Genomic DNA, 23,559 nt, shown 5'->3' with positions numbered 1-23,559 from the left:
TTGCCATAGAAGTCTTCAGTCTGTGTGTAGCTGAAAAAACATGCCAGCAGGGACAGCTTTCTTCTCCCCACTTACCACAAACACAAAATTTTTGCAACTCTAGATACAGGTGTTGCAAGCAATAAAGATGGGAAAGTGATAGGTAACTTATATTCCATTTCCTTCTGCTCTGAAGGATGTGGGAATCCTCCAAAATCTTGTGGAGTTAATAAAATTAAAAGGGTGTGGTAGAGTAGAGCAAGTAGTCCGAAAAATATTGCAGAAATAACATAATACAAAAGCATTCATTTGGAAGAAACCTGTTAGGCTTCTTACCTTTTTGAGTAATTGCTTGACTATTCTCTGCATTTTGAGAATTAAATATTTGCTACAGTTGTTTCTGTCTTTTAAGTGATTCTGTTTCCCAGTTCTTTTCTCCAGAGTGTCCTCAGGTCCTCTGGACTTAGGGCTAGAACTTAAAAATCAATCTCCCACGCAATTCAAATGCTGTCCCCCATCTCCAAAGCTGTCAAATGTCACAACTTTTACAAAAGATGGTTTGTTTCCCAGTTCCCCTAGGGATGCTTATAACTTTATTTTTGTACAAAGCCAGTAATTAATACATGAGAAAAATTAATTTGCATACTTCAAGGTGATAGTATTGTGTAAAAAGAAAGGAACTTAATAGGAGACATACAAGTGGGGAAAATAAAAACTGCCTTTTTGTAAAGTAGTAAGTATATGTGATATACCATGATTGTTCCTAAAAATATACCATGTGTGCCGCTGAAGAGAGGACAGATACGCAGCAGTTCACATTGTTCTGAGCTGACTTATATTTACTGCTGCATATCCTCTGCAGGCAGCGGTGTGTATTGTTCGGTACAGAGTACTTCTTACATCGGTGTTAAACGTTTTGTAAAAATTTACAGCTCTCAAAATCTCTAATCCCAAGGTAACTTTTTATAAAATTACAAATTTATTAGCATTTCTAAGTGTGGTGGGTTGACCTTGGCTGGCCACCAGATGCCCACCCAGTTGCTCTCTCACTCCCCCTCCTCAGCAGGACAGGAGGAGAAAATAAGGTGAAAAACTCATCGGTTGAGATAAAGGCAGTTTAATGAACGAAAGCAAAGGTTGTGTGTAGAAACAAAGCAAAAATGAAGGAGATTTATTCTCTACTTCCCATCAGCACGCAATGTCCAGCTACTTTGTGGGAAGCAGGACATGCTTAGCGGCTGCTTCGGAAGACAAATGCTTTAATAACGAATGCCCCCTTCTCCTTTCTCTCCTTTCTCTTAGCTTTTATTGCTGAGCACGACATCGTCTGGCATGGTCAGCTGGGGTCGGCTGTCCCGGCCTGTGTCCCCTCGAGCTCTTGCCCACCCCCAGCCTACCAGCCTTTGGGTAGGGGGTTTTGGGGAGACAGGCAGCCTTGATGCTGAGCGGGCACTGCTCAGCAGCAGCCAACACATGGGTGCGTTACCAACACCCTCCTAGCCACTATACGGGCTGCCATGGTGAAAGTTAACCCCATCCCAGCCAGACCCAGTAGACTAAGACACGCTGTTTTACACTGCTATTTGATATGTATATGCACACTGAATTAAAAATTGTAGAAGTTTTTGGAAAACCGTACTCTTTTCTCAATAATAATAGTTTCACAGTATATTATATTTCATGTTTGGGTTACTGACTAACAAATTCAGTTCCATGCAGGTTTGTGACAAAGCAATGAAACTTGTGTGAAGCGTTTCTTCTTGTATATATTTAGGTTTTTTAATTGCAGCTTAGGTGTAATTAAGAAAAACTATGCAGAACAGGCTTTAAAATATAATGATCCTGAAGCTTCTTTCAAGACTTTTTTTTTCTGTGGAGGACATACTCAACCAAATTACACATGCATGGAGTCTGCTTTCACACAGATCTTACGGACAAACCCAATTATCCAGCTTCCTATTAGGGAAGCTAGACAACGTTTGTGCTTCAGCCATTAACTGGTTTTGGAATTTGTCATGCCAGACGAATCTATAATCAAATCTTTGGGGTTTTTTATTTAATAACAGAATAGGTATGGCTTCACAAAGTCTGGGTGAGTTTCTTCGTGTTCACAAATAACAGGCAGTCTTCTGAAAATCTCTAATTAAGAGGAGAATACTAATGTAGCAGAGCTCAGAAGTGCATGGAGCTAAGTTTATTTCTCAACAAATAAGCTCTCTAGGGAGTGTTCAAAAGGTAATGTTCTGAGCTACCAAGCTTATGTTGTTGTTTTTTTCTCCAAAACAAAAGCAAAGTTAGTTTTTAAATTATATTTTTAAAATGCAAAATAAAATTTTATGCTTTCTGGGTTCAGTTGCCTCAAAACCTGGCCATGTCCTTGTTGTGCCTTGTGGTCATTGGTATGTTTTTAAAAGAAAGTATTGGAAAGATTTTTTTGAAATAACTTTGAGAATTGTTGGTTTAAAGTTGTAGCAGAGCTCAAAGCTGAGCCACAGCCTCCAGGTCCTGAGGGTACTTTCAAAATACTGAGTGAGAGCTCTTATCAGGGGCTAACACTGATACACCTGTGGCTGTGAATAGCACCTTGAGCCCCGGAGATGATGCACAGAAGCCAACTAAGGCTTTTTAAGAAAACGACGTTCACGTTTGGCCCCTGCAGCAGGATTTCAAAGACCAGACCTCGGGGAAGGTGAGTCGAGCCAGGCTGAATGATGCAGGGCTGGTGTAAAACCGTCCTTCACACAGCCTGGCATGTGGGAGCAGAGGTCTGTGGCGGGCGGCCCCGCGGTGGCTCTTCTCTCCCTGTTGCCATCACCTCTCAGCCGCAGAGCAGCGCGGCAGCTCCCACCCCTATTCCTGCTCACCGGGCTCTCTCTGCACGGCTGGTTTCTGCCTCTGACTTTGCTGCAGCAACATACCCCCTTGCTCTGCTTGTGGGAGCACGGTCCCCGCTTGGAACAACAGCTGAGGGATGCTGTAGCAGCGATTTTCAAGTGGAGGTGGGCAGGTATGTAATGTATCAGGAGAGGGAGCTGGGGAAGCACTTGTTTAGCAAAACAGGAGGAGGTAAAATGTAATTAAACTATTTGAACAAATTCAGCAGAGCAGCAGTGCTGTACAATTGGCAAAGGAAATACAGTTGGCTGAAAGAATGATGATCAAACTTTAAAAAAACCCACCTGTTTTCTGCTTTAACTGATACATCTTTCAGTCTGCTCGTTTGCTGTGTTACATTTCTTCTTTTTTCTGTGGCTTGCAGTAGAAACTGGTGAGTTTTCCAGTTGGAGGATAAGCAAGACTGCTTTTTCGCATGGACTAAGGAGAAGGGCAGGTTTCTTTCCCTTCCTGTGTTTGCTCTGTTGTTTATAGCGTAGGGTTCCTAGGGTTGCTGAGCCTACAAAGCTTTTCTTTTTCACTTAATGCTGATTTTGATGGATTAATCGTGTTTTCAGAGTTCAGTTAACAACAATTTGGTTCTCTTTGCTTGTGAGAAAGAGTATTGGGTGGGTTAATTCAGCAGTTTAGTGTGAGCTAATTCAGTAGTTTAGTGCAAACATATGGTTAAGCTATTTAAAGTAGCTGAACTGTGCAAGGTTACCTTTTAAGCTGTCGACGGTGGTATGTAGTCATTGACACATTAACACATAGGCACGTGCGGTGCTTTCTCCCAGCAGTTTCGTTTCAGTGCTCTTTGCAGCAGTCCCTTGCTGGTTGTTTCCAAGTTTATTTTAACAGCAGGGAGGTGGATGGCCTCAAAAAGGCGTTCTGCTATCTGGCATTTTAGGTCTGCAGGCTAAGGAAGGAAGAGGCAGAGAAAAACCTCAAGAATTTGAGCCAGCGAGGTTTTCTAGGGAAGCAATCCAAATGTTTCCCAGATTGCCACAAACTGTTAAATTGTTTACAGTAAATTTTAACTGGAAGATCCCCAATGGAGCCAGATGCCATGGCTGTTTGCAGAGCTATCGGGGGAGTGGTGAGGTATCTGGGAAGTGGAGTTTTAGAGACGGGAGCACGTTGTCAGAGGCAGAGTGCTGGCAGCTGTAACTCCCTAAAGATATTTTGCAGGAGAAGGGGAGGAGGGGTTCAGATTGAGGAGAGTTAGCTGAGATGCTGTAGGGATTTTTTTTCATTTGAGGACTTGTAGCCAACAGTCTGCCTGTTTCATTCCAGCTTCTCTTTAGCTGTGAGCAGTTTCATTGCAGAGTGAATTGGCCGAGCTTGTAAATCATCCACCTTTTTACCAGTAATTCAAGACTTAGGCCTTTCAGGGTATGGTAAAGATGTAGCTTTTCTGTCTAACAGACTTCTTCCTAAAATTCTCCTTTCTTGTTCCCATTAGCAAAATGTTACACTATTTCTGGATCTGCAGACACCAACAAGAAGTGTTTGGCTTTGTGTTGCCTCGACTTACAAGTCCCCGTTATTTATTTCATTGTTTTCAAAGCAGCAACAAGCACTGCAGATTAGTTGTGGCAGGAAAAAGAAGATTACGTGATTTTGAGACAAATCTATTTATTTTACTTTCAGAAATAATTAATAGTTGAGAATTTAAAATTCTTCTAAATCTAAATTGAAATAGCGTCTAATAAATAAATCCGTTCGTTATGGAGAAATTTGGGGACTGAGGAAAATGGGAGCAGAAAAGGAAACTGCATCTTTGAAAATGAAAGTGGGAAAGGAGACTTTACTTTTAAAAACATGATTAAAAGGCATAGACATACGGTGATTCTTCATAATTTTTGTTTTCTTGAATCATGACAGGATGTTTTTCTATAAATGATGTAGCGTAGCGAAATTGAAATTGTGAGCCTGAGGTATCACTGGATACTCTTCAGTCAGTAGTACACAGGAGAAAAATTTAGATTATCATTTCATGATTATAATGGTCATTTCTGTCTTTAAAATACATAAATACCTGAAGGTAACTTCATTTTTAAAGATCTGTTTTGTCTTGGTTTTTACATTAGGATGTTAGATCTTTTCTTCCCTCTTAACTACTCAGGCATCAAGTATAATATTGGCATTAATTGGTTTATGATACTAAAGAAAATATTCAAGTTGAAGTTTTTCTTAAACAGGAAACAATTTATAGCTGCAAGTTCCCAAGTACAGGCACACACACTTTCAAACACGTTGTTTATTCATATTGGTGGGAGAGTGGGCAACCAGGGTAGTCAGGATGGACATAAAATATAGAACCTGATGCTCCCCAAAGTTTGGATAAGAACAGGACTACAAATTGCATAATTTTCAGAAAGGTGTACATGGTGTAACAGGGTGCAGAGCTGGGAATAGCGCTTGACTTTAAACATGTCTTATCCCAGGTTCCCATTCAAAAATCTCAGGGGATGGGCATCATTTGTCACCTAGATCAAAACTCAAAGTCCTTGGCACTTGCAGGGTTTAACCCTTTCACCCATGCTGTCGTTTTTGGCAGTCTGCATTTTGTCAATGGTGTTTCAAATACTGTATTTCTTGGTTGGCTGGTTGGTTTTGTTTGTTGGCAATTTAGAATAAACTTCCCTTTTAGCAAGATGCAAGAGATTTCCAAACCTCTGGCTGTGAAGCAAGGAAAAGTCTTGAGCCAGCAACAGGAGTGATAAAACTATTCCTTATACTTTTGCCTTAAAAATAGTAAGTACACTTCTTAATATGTTTTTGCATGTATTTAAGCTCACTCACACATTTTCAAGAAGTCTGACCCCTCCCCAAAACCATGCGGTCTTTATTTTCTTTTCCAATTTACTTTCTAACCTGTCTAGTAGCATAAAAGGGGAAGAAGTGATGTTGTATAGTTGTTTCCTAAAGGATCTTTTTTGATAGGAACAACTGAAGTATGTGTGCATGCATAGTTAAAATTGTATGTGATCCTTTTGAAAGGAATACATCTGGCTTTAATTCGGGAGGATAATCTTCATGTTAAAATTAAAGGGCTGGGCTTTTTCTATCCTGCTTAGATTGCTAATGAGTCACTTTTCCTAGATCTCCAGTCTTCGCTTTCCGTAGCATTAGTAATGGGCTTGTAAGATTCCTGGTGCTTCCCTCAAAGCAAGGAACCACTTTCACTGGTTATTCATTCCTGTCGGTATTTAAGACACAGACATCTGTGTGCGTTGTATGGACTGCTGTACAGACGATGTCGGGTGGTTAGCTCAAGAGGTAGAGGTCTGAAGATCCTCCTGTGCATGTCTTAGCTGAACAAACCCAAAGGGAGACTAAGACTTTTTAACCTACTTATTCCCCTTCCTCGCTGTTTTTCTGGAGTATGTGCACTAGACTCCTCTTCCTATCTGGCCGTTCCCGTTGTGTCGTGCTTCTTTTCCAGCCTCTGTGTCGCTTCCCTCTCTTTTTCCACACAGGACCGATGTGTGTCACGTACATCTGCATGGCTCTTCAGAGCTCTCTCCGAAATTTCACCTGTGTTCCCATTTCTTCCAGCATGCTGCCTAATTTCTTCTGCTCAGCATACCTTGTCACTCTGCCAGTCTTATGCCTCATCTCATGCCCGTGCTCAAGGTATCCCACATGCTCTGGACAACACAAAAGGACATCCAGATTTTACTTCACCCTAGTTTTAGACCTTTTTGTCACTGGAATAAGCCACAAGTATAAGAACCCTGGTATAAAAATGTACTGTGTCCTGCAGGTTTATCCACTGAGAAACTAAGATGAGGTGCCCCATATAGAGATACAGCATGTAACAGAGCATGCATGGATGCTCTTGCACCCTGGCTTAGTCCTTGGAGAAGACTGTCCCCTCTAGCTCTGCTTCTGTTTGTTCTTGAACTTAATCTTCTCGCTTGTGTTGGGGTTTGTGTTGGGCTGAAAACTGGGCAGAACAGAGACATTCATGGTGTGTGTATTAATAAGAAAATGTTGAAAGTATGGCAGGAACCAATAATGGTTGTTTCCCTTCTGGGCACTAATTGATTGAATATGATAACCGAAGGATGGAAAGGACTGCAAAATCCTGACATTTGCAACAACTGCAGAGCTGCAGACTTCTCTGCTTTTCCAGACTACATGAATTGTAATGAGGAGATGTTCATTTCTTTGCAGTAAGTGATAGGACGAGAGGAAACGGCCTCAAGCTGCGCCAGGGGAAGTTTAGATTGGATATTAGGAAAAATTTCTTCACTGAAAGGGGTGTCGAGCATTGGAACAGGCTGGCCAGGGGGGGGGTTGAGTCACCATCCCTGGAGGGACTTAAAAGATGTGTAGATGTGGTGCTTAGGGACATGGTTTAGTGGTGGGCTTGGCAGGGTTAGGGTTATAGTTGGACTTGATGATCTTAAAGGTCTTTGCCAACCTATGATTCTATGATTCTATGATTGACCGTGCAAGGCCTTTCTATCAATCCACAGCATGACCGTGCTGGAAGGGCCTTTTCACCTGGCAAAAGGGGGATGCTGGGTTGACCCAAGTCCTCCTGGAAGGGCAAGGAGAGTGCAGAGGCTGCTGTGCTTCACAAGGGTGAATGGACATCTGCACCCTTAAGGATATCTGGTCAAGGACCCCTTTCGGTGCAAAAAGGGGTGTTGACTAAAGGGGGGAAGCGACAAACAAAACATGCAGAGACACAAACCTGGACAGACAAGCCTAACAGAGGCAAAGGCAAGAAACAACTTCGTCAGCCACACTAATGGATGGGCTACTTAACAGTCACATTGCATAGAAGATATCTCTTGAGTTATAATTCCTTTTTAAGCTTCGCCTTGGATAACACACTTCCATCATGTCCCCAGTATGGACCAGGCACTGCCAGAGCCTGACTTCATCAGCAACAAGACACTTCTAGAGGAAGTATCCATAGACACGTAAGCTTGATTAAAAATATCCGTGATGTCAAGCAGATCTTATAATCTTCTTCATGCTAATTGCATTAGGGCATCACTTAAAGTTGGGCATCAAATAATATAGAAAGTTATTCAATTATATTACTCCTAGAATGCTAAAGTCTGTCTTATTTTATCTTTACATTATTTATCCTCACAACCTCGGCCCAGAAGGTTTTTAATCATTTGCAATACTAAACTCAGAGAGGAAAAATGAGAGCTTAGTGGTTTTAATAAATTATTTCCATTCTATCAAACCAGAAAGTAAAATGCATAAGAAATTGTTACTTATTGTTGAATTGCCATTCATATAATCTCATGTTCTGTAATGGAGAAAGATATGCAGAATTGGAGTCTTCAGTTATGACTGTGGTGCCTGTCTCAATATTAGACATGAAATTATCTTATATTCATATGATTCATTGCTCAGCCTTCAACATATAGTTGAAGATGTCAACTTCAGAAAAACCTAATAGGTTTCCTGAACATATAATAATTGCAGCACTTTTCTTGAAATGCCAGGATTTCAGGACTTAAAATTAGTTATAAATCATATTCTATATTAATAATCTGAAACATTTCATTATTTAATGCTGGCAAATACACTTCTTAATGCCATTTCCATTCAGCTTATCCTCTTCTCTGTCTGCCTGTGCAGTCTATAAATGAGGATGGACTCACTTTGCTTTGACTGAGTGTGTGTACTGGAGTAACACTCAATGTCTGAAGGAGAAGAGTAGATTTATCCATGCAACGGGCTGCAGTCATCCGCCTCCATTTAATGTGAGACAGTAGGACTTTTCTTCTTACAACGAAACACAACATGCTGAATTTGCATGTTGCTAGTTCTTATCTTTCAGAATATATGACAGATTGTTTGTGTAGCAACAGTTTGTCATCATTATTATTAGATAACGTGTATTTTTACTAATGAAGTCATTCTGGTAATTTCCTATGTTGTTTGTGGTTGGGCACTGCCATGGGGTTGTTTTAGCAGGATGTGCCCCACAGGGTGCCGAGTTCACTTAGTTCTCACAGAATTACAAAAACTTTGAAAAGTTTCACCATCTCTTAGGAGTTTTCTTGCCCATCATCTGCTCACTTGTTATAGTACTAACACTCTTCCTTGGAAGAAAAGCCAGAAAAGATGCTACTTGAACCTCAGCAAGGTGCGGTAGTCCAAATGAACACAAGAGAAGTAGGTGTGAAGCTATATTGTTACATTTATTTTGTTGGCTTGTTTTGGATGTGATTCTGCAGGATGTACCTCTGTCGTGTTTGGGATGCTTAGCAAAATAGGAAGGAGAAGAAAAAATCTTTTGTTACCTGTATCAGGTATGGTGAAGCTGCATGTAATGCAGCTGCCTATGTCTGGTTCAAGTACAGAAGTACTGAGTAAGGGACTAAGAGAGCATTAGTCCTTGGCTTTCACTCCCCTGGTACCTGGCTGGGAACTTCTGCGAGGAGTCAAAAAAAAAAAAAAGCTGCAAAACTGTGCAGAGCTGGAGAGTTTGTGTTTCTTCCCCTCCAAAGCTTTGGGCAGCGGGCCGGCTCTTTTCCAGTGCATCTCTGTCAGGTGATATTGCAGATAGAGAAGCAAACCAACCTTACCTTTCTTGCAACAGTAAAGCTGGCTCCTTACTTACTGGTGCCCTGTGTAAATACACCGCAGCACAAAAAGGTATTGAAACTTTTCAGTCCCATCCTTGCAATAATTTCTTTAGAAAGCCCTAGCAGCGTTTCTGATTAATACCTGCTTCTAATCTTTGAAACATTTGCTTTGTGGCAGAAGATTAATCAGAGGAAATAATCTATTCTAAAGGTCTTTGGTTTATTTTTTATTGCTGGAAGATACATATATTTAAAAGCCATTGAGGATCTCCTCCTAGGAATGTACTTATTGCCTTCATCTCTCTCCCTTTATGAACCTGCTGCATGTTGGCAAGTCCTATAGAATTATTTCCAGACTGTTTGAATGTTTTTTTCCCTTGTTCAGCTGTAGGCACAATGACAAATCAGACTTGCAGTATAAAATGTATTTTGCTGGGAAATGACCATGGTGAATTCAATGCCATGCTGGTTACTTGCTTTTACTTGTATTTCAAGGCAGAAGAGCTATATTTGATCTTGGAGGTGGAAGAGAAAACCACAGTGTGCAGGCTGGTGGCTGCCCCATCGCTAATTTATTGGCAGATTTGGCGGAAAAAACCTGCATTCTCTTTTTATTTTTTAGGCCAGATACTAGCATGAATTATGGCACTAGCTATTTCAACACAAGTCAAATGGAAAATTTAACTCCTTGGAGAGGTGTGTGTAGTGCTGAGCCATAACTAAGGCTTTTAACTGTCACACTCCTGCAAATCATAATAAAGAGTAATAGGTAAAAAGCCACTGCTCCTTTAAATCAGTGTCACCAGTGACTCAGAATATCTATTGATTTTTTTTTTATTCCTACCAATGGTTTCAATTAAGATTCAGCAGATCTACTCTGAGAAAACCCTGTATAAAACGCCTCATAATGTTTTGGTTTAATACTGCTTTTTAAATTCTGTTTAAGAAATGAGCATTGAAAAGTAGTAATATCTGTAACACATTAAAGCATTGGTCTAAAAGGCTAATATAATGCCCAATTCATAGCTTTTGTTATAAATTTTTGAGTGTGTAATTACTAGAATGTATAAATATACATTTCATCAGCTTTTTTCCAAACAACAGCTATACAAATAAAAAGTCAAATATATTCACCCAGACATACTAGTTTCTGAATACAGGAGAATTATGGCATGGTTTTGAAAAAAAAAGCCACAACCTATTTTCCCTGCAAATAGTGTCTATACCAACAAATCATCTGGACAAAATGATTACAGACTGTTTGTCTTTACCCTTTGCACTAAGCAAATTTCCGTGCTTCATCCACACATGAACCATTTGCTAATTTGGGGTGTATACCACATTTGTCAGGCCCTTTACCTGTGTTTGAGCATTTTGGGGAGGCTAACTCCAGATGTGTAGCAGCTGTTGTTCCACATAGGATTGTGTGACCATATTCCGCATGGAAGCCCAGCGGAAGGAAGGCAACATGAGGCTCTGTCATTCTCCAGGAGATCTTGAAAGCTGCAGAAAAAAGAAATGAGAAGGGCAGCCATTAGGGAGAAGAGCAAGATACATGTGTAGAATAAATGCATATTAATAAAAAGGTCTGCCTCCTGAGTCACTGTGCTTCCCATTTCGATTTCTGTATTGGCATGTGGCAACCGCTGTAATTGCTTGCATTAAAAAGTAATACCAGGGATGTAATATATTTTTAGTTCTCACTACAGCAATTTATCAACTAGGAATGGGAAAAAAGTTAGCACTGTACTGTTAGCCAGTTTTCTAAAGACCGTCTGAGATCTGTGGTCGTAATTTTGGAAACCTTTGGCAAGAAACCTTGAAGTACAACAGGGATATTTCTGAAATTTCCTTCAGAGATGTGTACATTTGTAGCTGATATATTTGTTAGTTGGTACATGTAGATCTTTCTGAAATCTTCCGTCATCTCACAAACCAACTTAGATTTTCCATTTCCATTTTCACTTGGTAGGCTTCCATCCCGTTTCCTAAGCAGGCAAGAAGTTTTTCTTTGCTTTCAAGATTGTGCGCTGGGGAGCTTCACGTGTTAAACGTAACTTCACTGCCATCAACCTTTGGAGACATCTTAGAAGTGCATTAGCTCTCCTACACATTTGGTTTTCTACTGGTTGGGAAAATAGCAGGTTAAAATAAAAAAACTGAAATGCATCTCCTGCATGGAAAGTGAAAAATGTTAAGAAATAAATTGCTGGTGTTCTTTTATGCAAAGAAGGATAAATTTATGGAAGCTGCACTGAAATGGGTGATGAAATTTCCTGTATTGTAATTTTAAAATGCCAGAACAGGAAGAGACCTTCAACACTGAGTGGTGTCCAAAGTTCATGACAGGTTCTAGGCTAAAGAGCTATCAGTTGTTTGCATGCTTAAATATCTAATTTATTAAGGAGCTGGAGGAGGGTTGACATCACCATTCTAAAGCTTTTCCTTCTGAGGACAGTCTGAGGTGTTCAATCCGTATTTTCAGTGTTCTGGCATTTCATCATTGAAGGGCTAATGTTCTTCGGCTGTTTTCCTGAAGAAATGGAGGCTATTGTAAATTTACATTGTTAAGACTAATGAATATAAAGCCCGGTGCAAGGAGGATTTAATCATGGAGAAATGCCACCATTCTAAGCCTAGCACTCCCTGAGAATGGGAGACCATCTGATGTATTTCATTATTGTTATGAATCTTGTTTATTGCTTACCTGTGCTGCAGCTGTAATGAGACCGACTCTGGAAAAGCATCACAAAACAAATATCTAAATATGGTCTATGTGAAGAAGAGGGTGTGCAGTGGCCTGAAGGGGAAAGGAGAGACAAGAATTCCCAGTTCATCTCCAGGAGGCCCTGTCTCATGAGCAGGAGCAATACCAGTAAATAGGTTTAGAGCAGGAAATGTATCTCTGCATCCTTTACGGAAAGGAAAAGTGTGAGCGGGGAGAAGTGAGGTGAAAAATAGGGAGAGGGAGTACTGGAAAACTCCCCAGGTCAAAACAATAGGAAAAATGGCAAAGAACTGCAAGGAAAGACTGAAAAAAAAAAAAAAAAAAGCCAAACTATATAACCAGACTTTTATTTTTAAAAAAAAAAAAAAGTCATTGAGACCAAAAAGAAAAAAATCAAGCAATGCAGAAGTGGAGAAAAAGACAGATTTGGAGAAAAGATATTGATTTAGCTTTAGCCTGTGCCTCTTTGTGAAACTTGAGTTTAGAAGATCTTTGGTAACCAGATCAATAAAATCTTTAAAATTGTTTAATTAGATTGAAGGCCAAAAGATAAACTCTTGTGATAAAAACTTCTGCCTTTATTTGACAGAACAGGAGTAAAAAGTGTTCGCTGCTCATTTACCTTCCGATTGATTTTCCTTCAAGCTAAGAAAAAACATGCTACATTTGGACAGAAGAAGGCATTGATGTACCTTCTCCTGATTTAGAAATGTAGAATACAAGGCAATGGTCGCGTAAGGGTAATTAAAACTATAGAACAAATGACAAGCCTACAAAGATTCAAGGGGAAGCAAGTTTATATGTATGTATGAGACAAAACTGCCGGCAATTACTGTCCAGCAATACTAGCTATGAAGGATGATTGGCTTTATTTCCAGTTGCTACAACTACAGAATTTATTTCTTAATTTGATGCTTACCTCAAATGTAGTTTATTTGGGTTGTTCAGGTGTTAAATCAGAAGCATGCTGCATTTAAATTTACCTTTTTGGGTGTACATTATATTTTTATGAAAATAAATCAGTGATCTCAAACACTTACAGTGTTTTTCAAAGTACTGTTTTATTGCTTTTGTGTTTTACATTAGTAAACAAGTAATTATTTACATTAATGTCACCATATTAATTTTCTTTGGAAAGAAGCAAACATCACTGTACATTTATCGGGCTATAAATCTTATATGTTGTTTAGTGAAAATTGACTCTTCCGCCTATAAGATACACCTTTGTAAACAAAATAATGTCACTGATAATAACTTGGTTTTATCTGAATATTAATTGTATGTGCCATTAAGCTATTTTCTCTGAAGGGACTTTGTCTTGCACCTTTCTAAAGCTTGGTTTCGTGCATCATAATTTCAAGTAGTAATTCTTGAGTGCTAAACATGAAGTAAATAGAGCACTCCTACACCATCATACATAAGCTTTAAATTACATAGGGATGAGCCTCGTGGTTTTAAAAGTGCTCATAAAACAGTTATTCGTGCTCTGTTACTCTACTATAATGTCGAAAGGTCACAGAAATTTATATTTTTACATTAAAATATCCAAGAGAAGGTCATGGAATCTGATCTTTGCTGTGCTCTGGGAGTCAGCAGAGGTGGATCGAAAGCTTTTTCAGCCCTCAGCTGAGTAAGCTGGGAGATTCTGGGTTCATTTGGGTTGAGTTTCATTATTTTTTAAGAGCATGGGCTTTTCTTCCACCTGAGTGTCAGGCTTCTGGAATAAAATTTCTGTTCAGACATGGTTTTTAGTATCTTCCCTTCACAGTTGCTTGGTCTTTAGTATTTCAGTATCTTCTATAGTATATCATGTTATAATAATCCACAGTGTCTTGAGCAAAAATAGAGTAGGAAATACTTAATTCAGGAGGAGTGCCTCTGTTTTGCCTTATGATTTGTTTTGCAGCTGACTTTTGATAAGGACTGGTTCATACTTGCAGATTTTTAGAATTGGTTTTGAGTGTGTGCTTGTCTGAACTTTTTATTAATTCTCCTCTTCTTTTCTTTTGCAGATTACAGATAGAAGAATCTTCTAAACCTGTAAGGCTATCACAGCAGCTGGACAAAGCCGTAACCACGAACTATAAACCGGTGGCTAATCATCAATATAATGTAAGTAGCTTTCAGTATTTTCCCATATTCTCCTAGCCAGGAATCTAGGACTCCAGAATCGCTCTGCTGCTGTCCTGCAGCACTTTTTGCTCGCAGTTGGCCACTGTCTTTGGAAATGTTCCATGTTATCTGGTTTCTCCCTGATTTTGTCTTCTGGGGATCTTCTTTCTGTCTCAAGACCAACATCACCCTTGGGGCTAAGGTCTGCCAATTCTAACTCTCTTGTGTTACCTGATGGAGGGCAGACTGCCTTTACCCAAGTCTTTTCTAGTGTCTTTATTACATTCTTCCTCTAGTCTTCTTTTTAAAATGTAATTTTGAAATCTGGGGATAAAAGGCAGTTCTGGCTTTGTGCTATGAGATGTGGAAGCACTCCTTTGAGCCAAATAAAATATCATATGGAGGTGGGTAAAAGACTTGAAAAGAATCATTAGTTTCTAGTCCTTTGCAGGAACTGACAACAAGTAGAAAAGAATAACAGCTGATAATTTTTCACAGTTTCATACCTTCATAGTACGTGTTATTTGCATCATTAGCTTTGTCAATATTACACCCACACTGCTGTTCCAGATCAGTTGATGTAGGTACAAACTATAATGTCCTTTTTCTTAAAGATCCTCTTTGAGTAATTTGTATGTATGCCTATATAATCTCTGTTACTGTTGAATGTGAGAAATGTTAAGTCATACTGAAAATGAGTCACTGTGTTAGTCATTTAAACTTTTACACTTTTTATTAAGATTCTATTTACATAAAACAAAACGACAATATACTGGATGATATTTAAGCATTATTCTGAAAGGCAGTCTATTTCCACAGAACCAAAAATAATTGTTTCTCTCTCATGGGACTGTTTTGTAGTAGTTACTGTTCAAAGTCTGATCTATACATAGATGATCATACCAATATAACTATTTCAGCTAAGGGAGTGACATTTAACCAAAATAGTCACACTGGTATATCCTGCTATGCAAATGCAATTTTATATGAGTATATTGTTTTATGATGCTACTGTTACTCTCCTTTAATTCTGGAATAAGCTACAGTGATGTACAGTGTCTCTTTTTAGTGGGATTCTGTGCCATTTCCCTGACATTAGCATAATTACAACAGTATGACTTTATCCTGGAGACAATCATTGAGTCTTTATTCCAGTTGCAAACTGTTGTCGTATCATTACAGAAATTTAAGTCTTGTGTGAGAATCAGGGGGTATAACCAGGACATAACCAGGCTTCTTGAAAGTTATGATGCTTGTGTCCTCATTGTAATGTTTTTAGTGGTTACATAGCTGTCCGTGCTAATGGAAATCCATTGGCAGTGTGTGTACTTCTCATGTCTGCCTTAAAGGTGTTCTGATGGGACAAAACTAGTAGGACATACTTATACTTGAGTCACTCTTGGCCATCGCTTGACTCTAAAGGCCCAGGCACGACTACTTTCTACAACACCTTTCTTTTCATTAAGTCTTTTATTAAGGTTCAGGTTAGATGGCTGAAAGGACGTACGACTGGGAGAACATGTCCGTGAACTTTTTAAACCTCTTGGTTACATTTTTCTGGTGTTTCCAAGCAGCAGTTGCTTTCTTAAAACTTGCTGTATTGCTTGTAATCATAAGACAGCCCTGTTGGGGCTTTTCATAAGAAAGAAGAAGAAAAATGTACGAACTACCGTACATGCTGATGCATTCAGTCATCTCCAGGGGAGTTTCTGAGGAAAGAATGAGGATCTACTAAGAAAGGAGTAAAATTTCCTGAAGAAAAATATGATAGAATATTAAATGGGGCTTAAGTGTGGCTGGTCCACGTACCCCTAAATGAACATACAACAGGAAGGAGGATGGAAAGAAATTACACGTGGATGGGAAATAGCAATAGCTTGTTGGAATACAAGGACAGAGAAACTGATTTTTTTTTCCAAGAAATTGTATTAAACCCAAGTTTTTATTAGAAGAAATTGCAATTCCATTGCAATATATGCCAGGATTATAACTTAGCTTTTCTTCTCTGGGAAGGGGACCTTCGTTTTCTGTGTATCTGTAGATGATACACATCTTTAAAAGGTTGCAATGTTAATGTTCGTGCAGCTGGAATCTTTCTGTGACTTCGTTATTTTTCGTAACACAGCAGAAAAGTTCTCTAGTGATCCTGGTTACCTCTTCAGAGGCTTCTTTGTGGTCTCCCCACTCTCCCGTACTATAGAGGTTGGTACCCGTGCTCCGGGGGATGGGAAAACCTTTAAGACTTCTTTCAGACACCTTCAGATGAAACTTTAGATTTAGTCTCACTTCTCTATCACCTTTGTCTTAGCTGTCTGCCAAAGCAGTGTAACGCATCGGCTTCAGTGTTTGTGATACCTTCAAGAAGGCAATTTTGGCAGCTTTTCAGCAAGCTTAGCAACATACTGGGAAGGTAAACAAAGAGAAATTCATTTTTGTATGAAGTCTTACAGTGATAAACTTGCAACTTCTACACTCGACAGCTTGTTCTAAAATGGTCCTTCCTTGAAAGCAAATCCTATTTTAACGCTTTTTAAATTTAAAAACTGCACAATTATAAATAAATCTAATTAGTTTACAATGTAGATGCGTTCTGTATTATGACTCTCAAAAAGTGCTTTAAGCCTACTGCATAAAACATCCAGTTTGCAGAGAAAACGGGAAGGGAAAAAAATGAAAGGCTGCATTGTAACTTGCTATGAGCAGTGTATTCACAAGACAAAAAGAAGAAAACAGCAACAGATACCATGCTTTTTTTTTTTTTAAATAGCACTTCACAATGCGCTCCATGTTTTAGACAACAGTGGGAGCTGTGGCTGAAGTTGGAGGGAAATGCTGGAGTGTTGCTAATTAAAATGTGGGCAACTGGGACGCCAGCTGCAAATAACTTTTCAACAAAGGGAGGGTTTGATATTCAGTTTTCTGTGTGAGTTGTTTTTATACATTAATGAATTAAGAATATTAGAATATTCACATTGCATTTGTATAGGGAATACAAACACTTCTCCTTGATTTACTTTAGCTCATCCAGAGAATGTAAAATAGAAGCTCCTACTGGGGAGAGTGTACCAAGGCACTAAAATAATAGAGAAAGAAGAATGCTAGGCATTACAATTTACTAGCAAAAAAAAAGATTGTGCTTTGGTTAAAAAGACTACTTCATGTTATTTTTCAGGAGACTGTTATTCGTATAATTAGGATTTTATACCCAGTCATGAAATAGTCCTGTCAGAGACCTAACATCAGTGAAGATAATGTTGAGAATTTCCTTATTGTTACTTTGTTCCTTTGTGTAGGAAGCATCAATTTTAAAGCGAGTAGATTTTTTCTCCACATGGAGAGAGTTGTAGCTGCTAGCTAGTTGCTAGCTAAGCACATTTTTGCTGTATGTTGTTTGAAGAGGTACAAACGGTACCATAGATTTTTTTGTTGTTGTTCTCAGAGATTGTCTTGAGAGTCCCAGTAGCTTTTCCCATTACGCCTACTTACCCATTATTACCCATAGTTCTGCCATGTACAGAAGGAATAACCTCAGTGCTTCACTCTTGTTGTTGCTCCTTAAAACCAAAACAAAAACCAGAAAAGGAGGAGATGGGTTTCTTCCATCACTTCAGCTTGACCTTCCACCCGAGGATATTGCAGTTTGTTTCTGTTTCTGTTTTTCTTCTTCTTGTTCATTTTGGTTTTGTTGTTTGGGGAGTGTGCTGGTTTTGGCTGAGGTAGAGTTGATTTTCTTCATAGTAGCTGGTATGGGGCTATGTTTTGGATTTGTGCTGGAAACAGTGTTGATAACACAGGGATGTTTTAGTTACTGCTGAGCAGTGCTCACACAGAGCCGAGGCCTCTTCTGCTTCTCACCCCACCCCACAGTGGGGGTGCACAAGAAGCTGGGAGGGGACACAGCTGGGACAGGTGACCCCAACTGACCAAAGGGATATTCCATACCATGTGACGTCATGCTCAGCATATAAAGCTGGGGGAAGAAGGAGGAAGGGGGGGTCGTTTGGAGTGATGGCATTTGTCTTCCCAAGTCACCATTACGCATGATGGAGCCCTGCTTTCCTGGAGATGGCTGAACACCTGCCTGCCGATGGGAAGGAGTGAATGGATTCCTTGCTTTGCTTTGCTTGCATGCGCGGCTTTTGCTTTCCCTATTAAACTGTCTTTATCTCAACTCCCGAGTTTTTTCACTTTTACGCTTCTGATTCTCTCCCCCATCCCACCAGGGGGGAGTGAGCGAGCGGCTGGGGGGGGCATATTTGTCAGCTGGGGTTAAACCGTGACAGGGAGGTAGCAAATTGCAGAAGGGTTGGTAAGAACAAGCATAATAGCTGCTGCTGTGGCAGAGTGATGCAGCCTGTAACTGGCTGTCTTTATCTTTCACACCGCATCTTTCAACTGGTGGTTTTGAGTCAGAGAAAAGTTGCTAACCTTAAAAACAAATACATAGGTAAGTGACCTCAAATGTATGCAGGAACCCAGAACTCAGTCAAGCTTTGCAAATAGAGATGCCTTCATTCCTCCTACTATCTTGTGGACTTGGCCTCTAAAGTATTGGAGGCTTTTCTGGCAACAAATTAATAATCCATCTCCTCCTCTTGTAAAATGTTAATGTGCATATATTCAAAACATTATTAAGTCCCCAATCCGAGTCTCCCATAAGCCAGCGTCTCAAATGCAGTAGGGTTCTGTTGAAAATCCAGTAGAGTGTTGTTTACCGGTATCAGCCATGACCTGATAAGCAGCTGCACAGAGAAACTGGAAGATTCTGTAGATCCCTGAGTCAAAAAAGGCTGAAAACTCAGGCTCAAGAAAGCCCACTGCATGTGATTATAGTGACTAATTAGAAAACTCTGCTTCCAGGAGAACATAGTGTCAGTGTCTTGATTTTTGAAGAGGATCCCATAAAATTGTAGTTCCTGCTTTCCTTCTTATGTGGAAGGAAATGTACAATATATCCTACGGGACGGTAATTCCCGTGTTTGACTATGAAATACCAAAGAGAAAAAATCTGGAGCAGATTTCGGACAGGACCAAAAAATATTTGTTGTATTCAGCTAGATTAGATTATTTTTAATAATGTTTGGGTTGCTCTTGTTGACTCATTTTCTTCTGAAAACACAATGTAACATGGCGCTGTCTGCAACTTTGTGCATGCCAGGTAATTTCTCTACCTTGGTTTCTTTCCCTGTAAAATGATGATACTGCCATAATTTGTGATGATCTTACTCATTCGTTTCTTTGAAGCATTGTCAGTCTCATTACTTATGGGACAGTAGATTTGCCCTTTGACTCTCTCCAGCTTAAAAAGCAAAGAAGCAGTTTTCAAATATAAATAATATTAGAAAATAGAAACCAAAATTCTTGTAGACGGAAGTACGGCTTCCAAAATTTACAATATAATGGGATTCTGATCATAACAAGTGTTTTTTGATGCTAGCATGAAGTATCAACTTTAGACTGTAGCCTGAGATGTGACATACTCGTGTATTTTTTAAGACCAAAGGGACAGCTACCATACTAAAATAAATTTAAAATGCATGTCTTAAACCCTGCGTATTTCACTGTCCTTAGGATGCACCCACGTCCTTGCAGCAAGTCCCTACACCCTTGCACTGAGTTAGAACATGACAGTGGTAGTAGATGATTGCTCTGGAGAGATGGTTTCTCTGTCAGGAAAAATATAAGTGCTCATCATATACCTTAGTAAGTTCTGACTTAAGCCAGGTGTAAATTAAAAGCATTTTTAATGCCGCAAACTGACTAGTGTCAGATCAGATGAACATAAGATGCGAAGAACTTTTTGGCAATCATGAACAGTCGATTTAGTGTATTGCTTATCTTGCAGGTAGCAGAAGAGACAAGCACTCTCACACATCTCCTGTTTCATCCTACATTTCATGCAGCAAGGGGCCAGTCTCCTCCTACTTCCACTCTTGTATCGTTTCTTTTAGTGCTTCATACAGAAACCCTTGCTCACCTATCAGGACATGGGCAGTTCTATAGGTCATGAGAGACTTTTAGATGAATGAGATTTTCCCTACTTCTCCAATACCTGTATGACTATGTGAGTATACCCAGTAGAGAGCTGGCCAATTGCTTTGGTGGTGGAGTTGCAAAGCAGAGCACACCTTGACCGTGCTGCTTGGTATTTTGGGCTTGTAGTTTTGAAGAGTGTCAGCTGAGTAGACTTGTTCGTATATATTTCAATGCCATTGCAGTTCTACTTCATGTGTTTACGACTAGATGCAGTCTGCTTGCATTATACTGCATAGTGAGACTATACTGGTAGAGAAATAGAAATTGAATCCGCAGGAGGGCTTCCAAAGCTTACAATTAAAATCTTTTCAAGGTCAATAGAGGTTCCTAATGAATTGTCTGTTGTACTTTCAGAAGAAGCAGATGTTTTGACACACTATTGTTAATTGCAAGGCCAATATCCTAGATGTATGTTCCTACTCTAGTTTCTGTAGCATAGCAGTTCTGCTGTAGATCATGGCAACAACCAAGATGATGTACTGTGAAGCTGTTTTACTTGATGCTACAGTTGGCTATTGTTGCAAAGCTATTACTGTTTTGAAGATTATTTTTTTTTTAATGCAGAGGCTAAAGAGCTGTAGCATAGCAGTTCTGCTGTAGATCATGATGGCAACCAAGATGATGTACTGTGAAGCTGTTTTACTTGATGCTACAGTTGGCTATTGTTGCAAAGCTATTACTATTTTGAAGATTATTTTCTTTTAATGCAGAAGCTAAAGAGTTAAGTAATTACACCAAAGTGTATTAGTGGATAAAAATCAATTGTGTGGGTTTGTGTGGAGAGGTTGTATCTTTCATAACACTAACATACAGTTGGAAAAGCAGACAAGTATTTGGTTGCCCAAGCCCACCTTAGATTTTAAGCAGAAGCAACAGACGTCGAGCTACAGGTTGGGAACAATTGCTCTGTGCTCAATTTAATGATGTACATCTGTTTCAGGATTTGAAAGAGAGAGTTGGCTAGCCAGAGACCTGTGAGCAATGGCAGAGGTGGTAATAGTCTTTAGCCACTTTGGGACAGATTCCTAGAGACAGGCTATTTTCACTCAGAGAGTAGGAGGGAGTTAGCTGGCAAGGAAACACAGGAAAAAAGAAATTGTGCCATAAAACTAATCTCTCTTCTTAAAAATAAGATTTTTAGTATCCACTAGAACTGTGAATTTTCATTTCTAGGCTTCTTCTCTGAAGGTCTTCCTTTTGAGGATCAGGTTTGAGACATCAGAGGCAGAACGACTCCCATACAGAATTATCCCACTGGCAGCCAGGCGTGTGTCCCTTATTGGTCACGTGCATCTCTTCTGCTGTACGTGGTGCTACTTGGGATTCACTGACGCAGTTTGCCTGAAAGCACTTGATGATTACATGAATTGTATTACCTTCTGGGTCACCTTTGTTGGTTCCAAGGAGCTTGATGGGTGGTATTGGGGGTGGATGGGGTGATGTGCTGACAGATGTTGCGGTAGGTGCTCTGCAGTGATTGGGGTTTGTTTGGGGTGTGCTGGTCTGTACAAATCTTGCTTCTGATGATGGATCTGAGGAAATACAGGAAGTATTTTTGGAGGCGATAACAGTTTCTGCAAAAATATATGGTCGTTTTGTGCAGATTATAATAGTTAAGTACTTTTTAATATGCATTCTGAAATAGGATGATGTGTGACAACAAGGGGCCTCTATTTGCTTGAAAGGTTTTTTTCGGACTACCACAAATTTGTGTGTGCTACTTAGGTTTCTCCTGAAAAGGTACCATCCGCTTCCTCAAAATGTGTCTTCACTTGGTGAAGACAGGTTTTATATTGATGGAGTGGTTGCCTTGAGTGCTGTTTCTGGAGCAGATGAGGCACTGTCCAAGGGCCGTTTGAGCATCCTTTGGGCAGGTGGTTGTTATGATTGTGGATGTAGCCATGTTGGTCTGTGGATTTTCTCGAGTATGGCAATTTGTAGGTTGTTTGATATTTGTCATTATACTTAAGAAGCTGATATCAACAGAGATGGAGTGAAAATACCATCTCAGTTTGGATTCCTGTACTAATATTAATTCTCTCTCCAGGTTTGGGCACATCATGCAGGCTCTGCTTCTGGGGTTTTATACTGGTTAAAGCAGAGTAACATATCTGAAAAGCTTATTGTGCTGAGGGCAAAATACTTAGTTTATGTTCATAAAAGAACATTTGAGTACTCAAAAGAAAATTTCCAGGTGAAAAGCAGTGAGTCATTGAACAGTGTTTTATTAAATAGAAGAGCTTTTTTATGTCTTAATGTTCAGCCCTGAGAATTATACACCGTTACATATGAATGTCTTTAAAATGTGTTTTGTATCTGATAGATTGAATATGAGAAGAAGAAGAAGGAGGATGGAAAACGGGCTCGAGCTGATAAACAACAAGTGTTGGACATGCTTTTTTCAGCCTTTGAGAAACATCAGTATTACAACATTAAAGACCTGGTGGACATAACCAAACAGCCGGTGGTACGTACTAGTAGTCTTGTAATATAACCATTTTCAGTAGTTACGATTGTGTACATGTTCCATATCCAGAAAATAGTTTAATATATACTATATGCCTTTGAAACAGCTCTCTAAATATGTTTTACAACAAACAGAAATCATCAAGTTTTAAGTTCACCATTGTAGGACTGTGTAGGATATGAAGCATTGCAGTATGCTTTTTCTTGACAGAGGTGATTTAAGTAACCTAAATGGTCTCTTTCTTATTTAGGTTTGCTTTAATACTAGAAACCAAATTCTGTTATCGTCTCCCATGCTACTCCTGTCATCACCGAAGTAACAGAGTAGTTCTGTTGCTGTTGGCAGTAGAGAGCTTGTGGAAGTGAGTGGTCAGCCCTTCCTTCAGCTTCTGAACTTTATCTTGGCAGAGCAACAGGGGTTACTTTTTTTCTGTGGGTCTAGAAAATAGTTTCATTATCCATGTTAGGAGCTCAGGCACCATGTGTAACACCCCCAAAATCACTTGATATCCTTTACAAATAGAATAATTTTTAGACTAAGTGTTTAGGGGTTTGATATTTGGGATTTATTTTGATTTTTTTAAACACTGTTTCGATACACAAACCTGCAGACGTGTGCTTACATGATGGTTTTGTTATCCTGCAGTGTTTGCCAGCCCCTTCATCTATGAACCCTAACTTTCAGTTCTTTTCCTTCTTCCCCTGATCAAGCTTTCCTTGAGCAGACCAGGCGGGAGCGGGGGGAGACAATGACACGTGAAGTATCTTTGGTGCTTTTGATGTTTTTCGCTG

At 39.5% G+C, this 23,559-nt stretch overlaps 1 protein-coding gene across 1 annotated transcript in view; it reads left to right on the top strand.

The window, feature by feature from the left end:
* The window catches only part of GTF2F2 (general transcription factor IIF, polypeptide 2, 30kDa), a gene marked incomplete at both ends in the record, with an annotated part of 44,069 nt that extends 21,301 nt beyond the window's left edge, over positions 1-22,768 (top strand). The window contains 2 exons of the mRNA XM_009582223.1: positions 14,166-14,265; positions 22,625-22,768. Of these exons, the coding sequence (XP_009580518.1) occupies positions 14,166-14,265; positions 22,625-22,768 (244 nt within the window). The remainder of the gene's footprint in view (positions 1-14,165; positions 14,266-22,624) is intronic.
* Positions 22,769-23,559: the final 791 nt, after the last annotated feature.

The sequence above is a fragment of the Fulmarus glacialis genome, unplaced genomic scaffold, assembly GCF_000690835.1.
Source record: "Fulmarus glacialis isolate BGI_N327 unplaced genomic scaffold, ASM69083v1 scaffold7140, whole genome shotgun sequence".
Classification (NCBI taxonomy): domain Eukaryota; kingdom Metazoa; phylum Chordata; class Aves; order Procellariiformes; family Procellariidae; genus Fulmarus; species Fulmarus glacialis.
The sequence above is the reverse complement of the archived record's forward strand: the minus strand, read 5'-3'. Positions and strand labels throughout refer to the sequence as shown.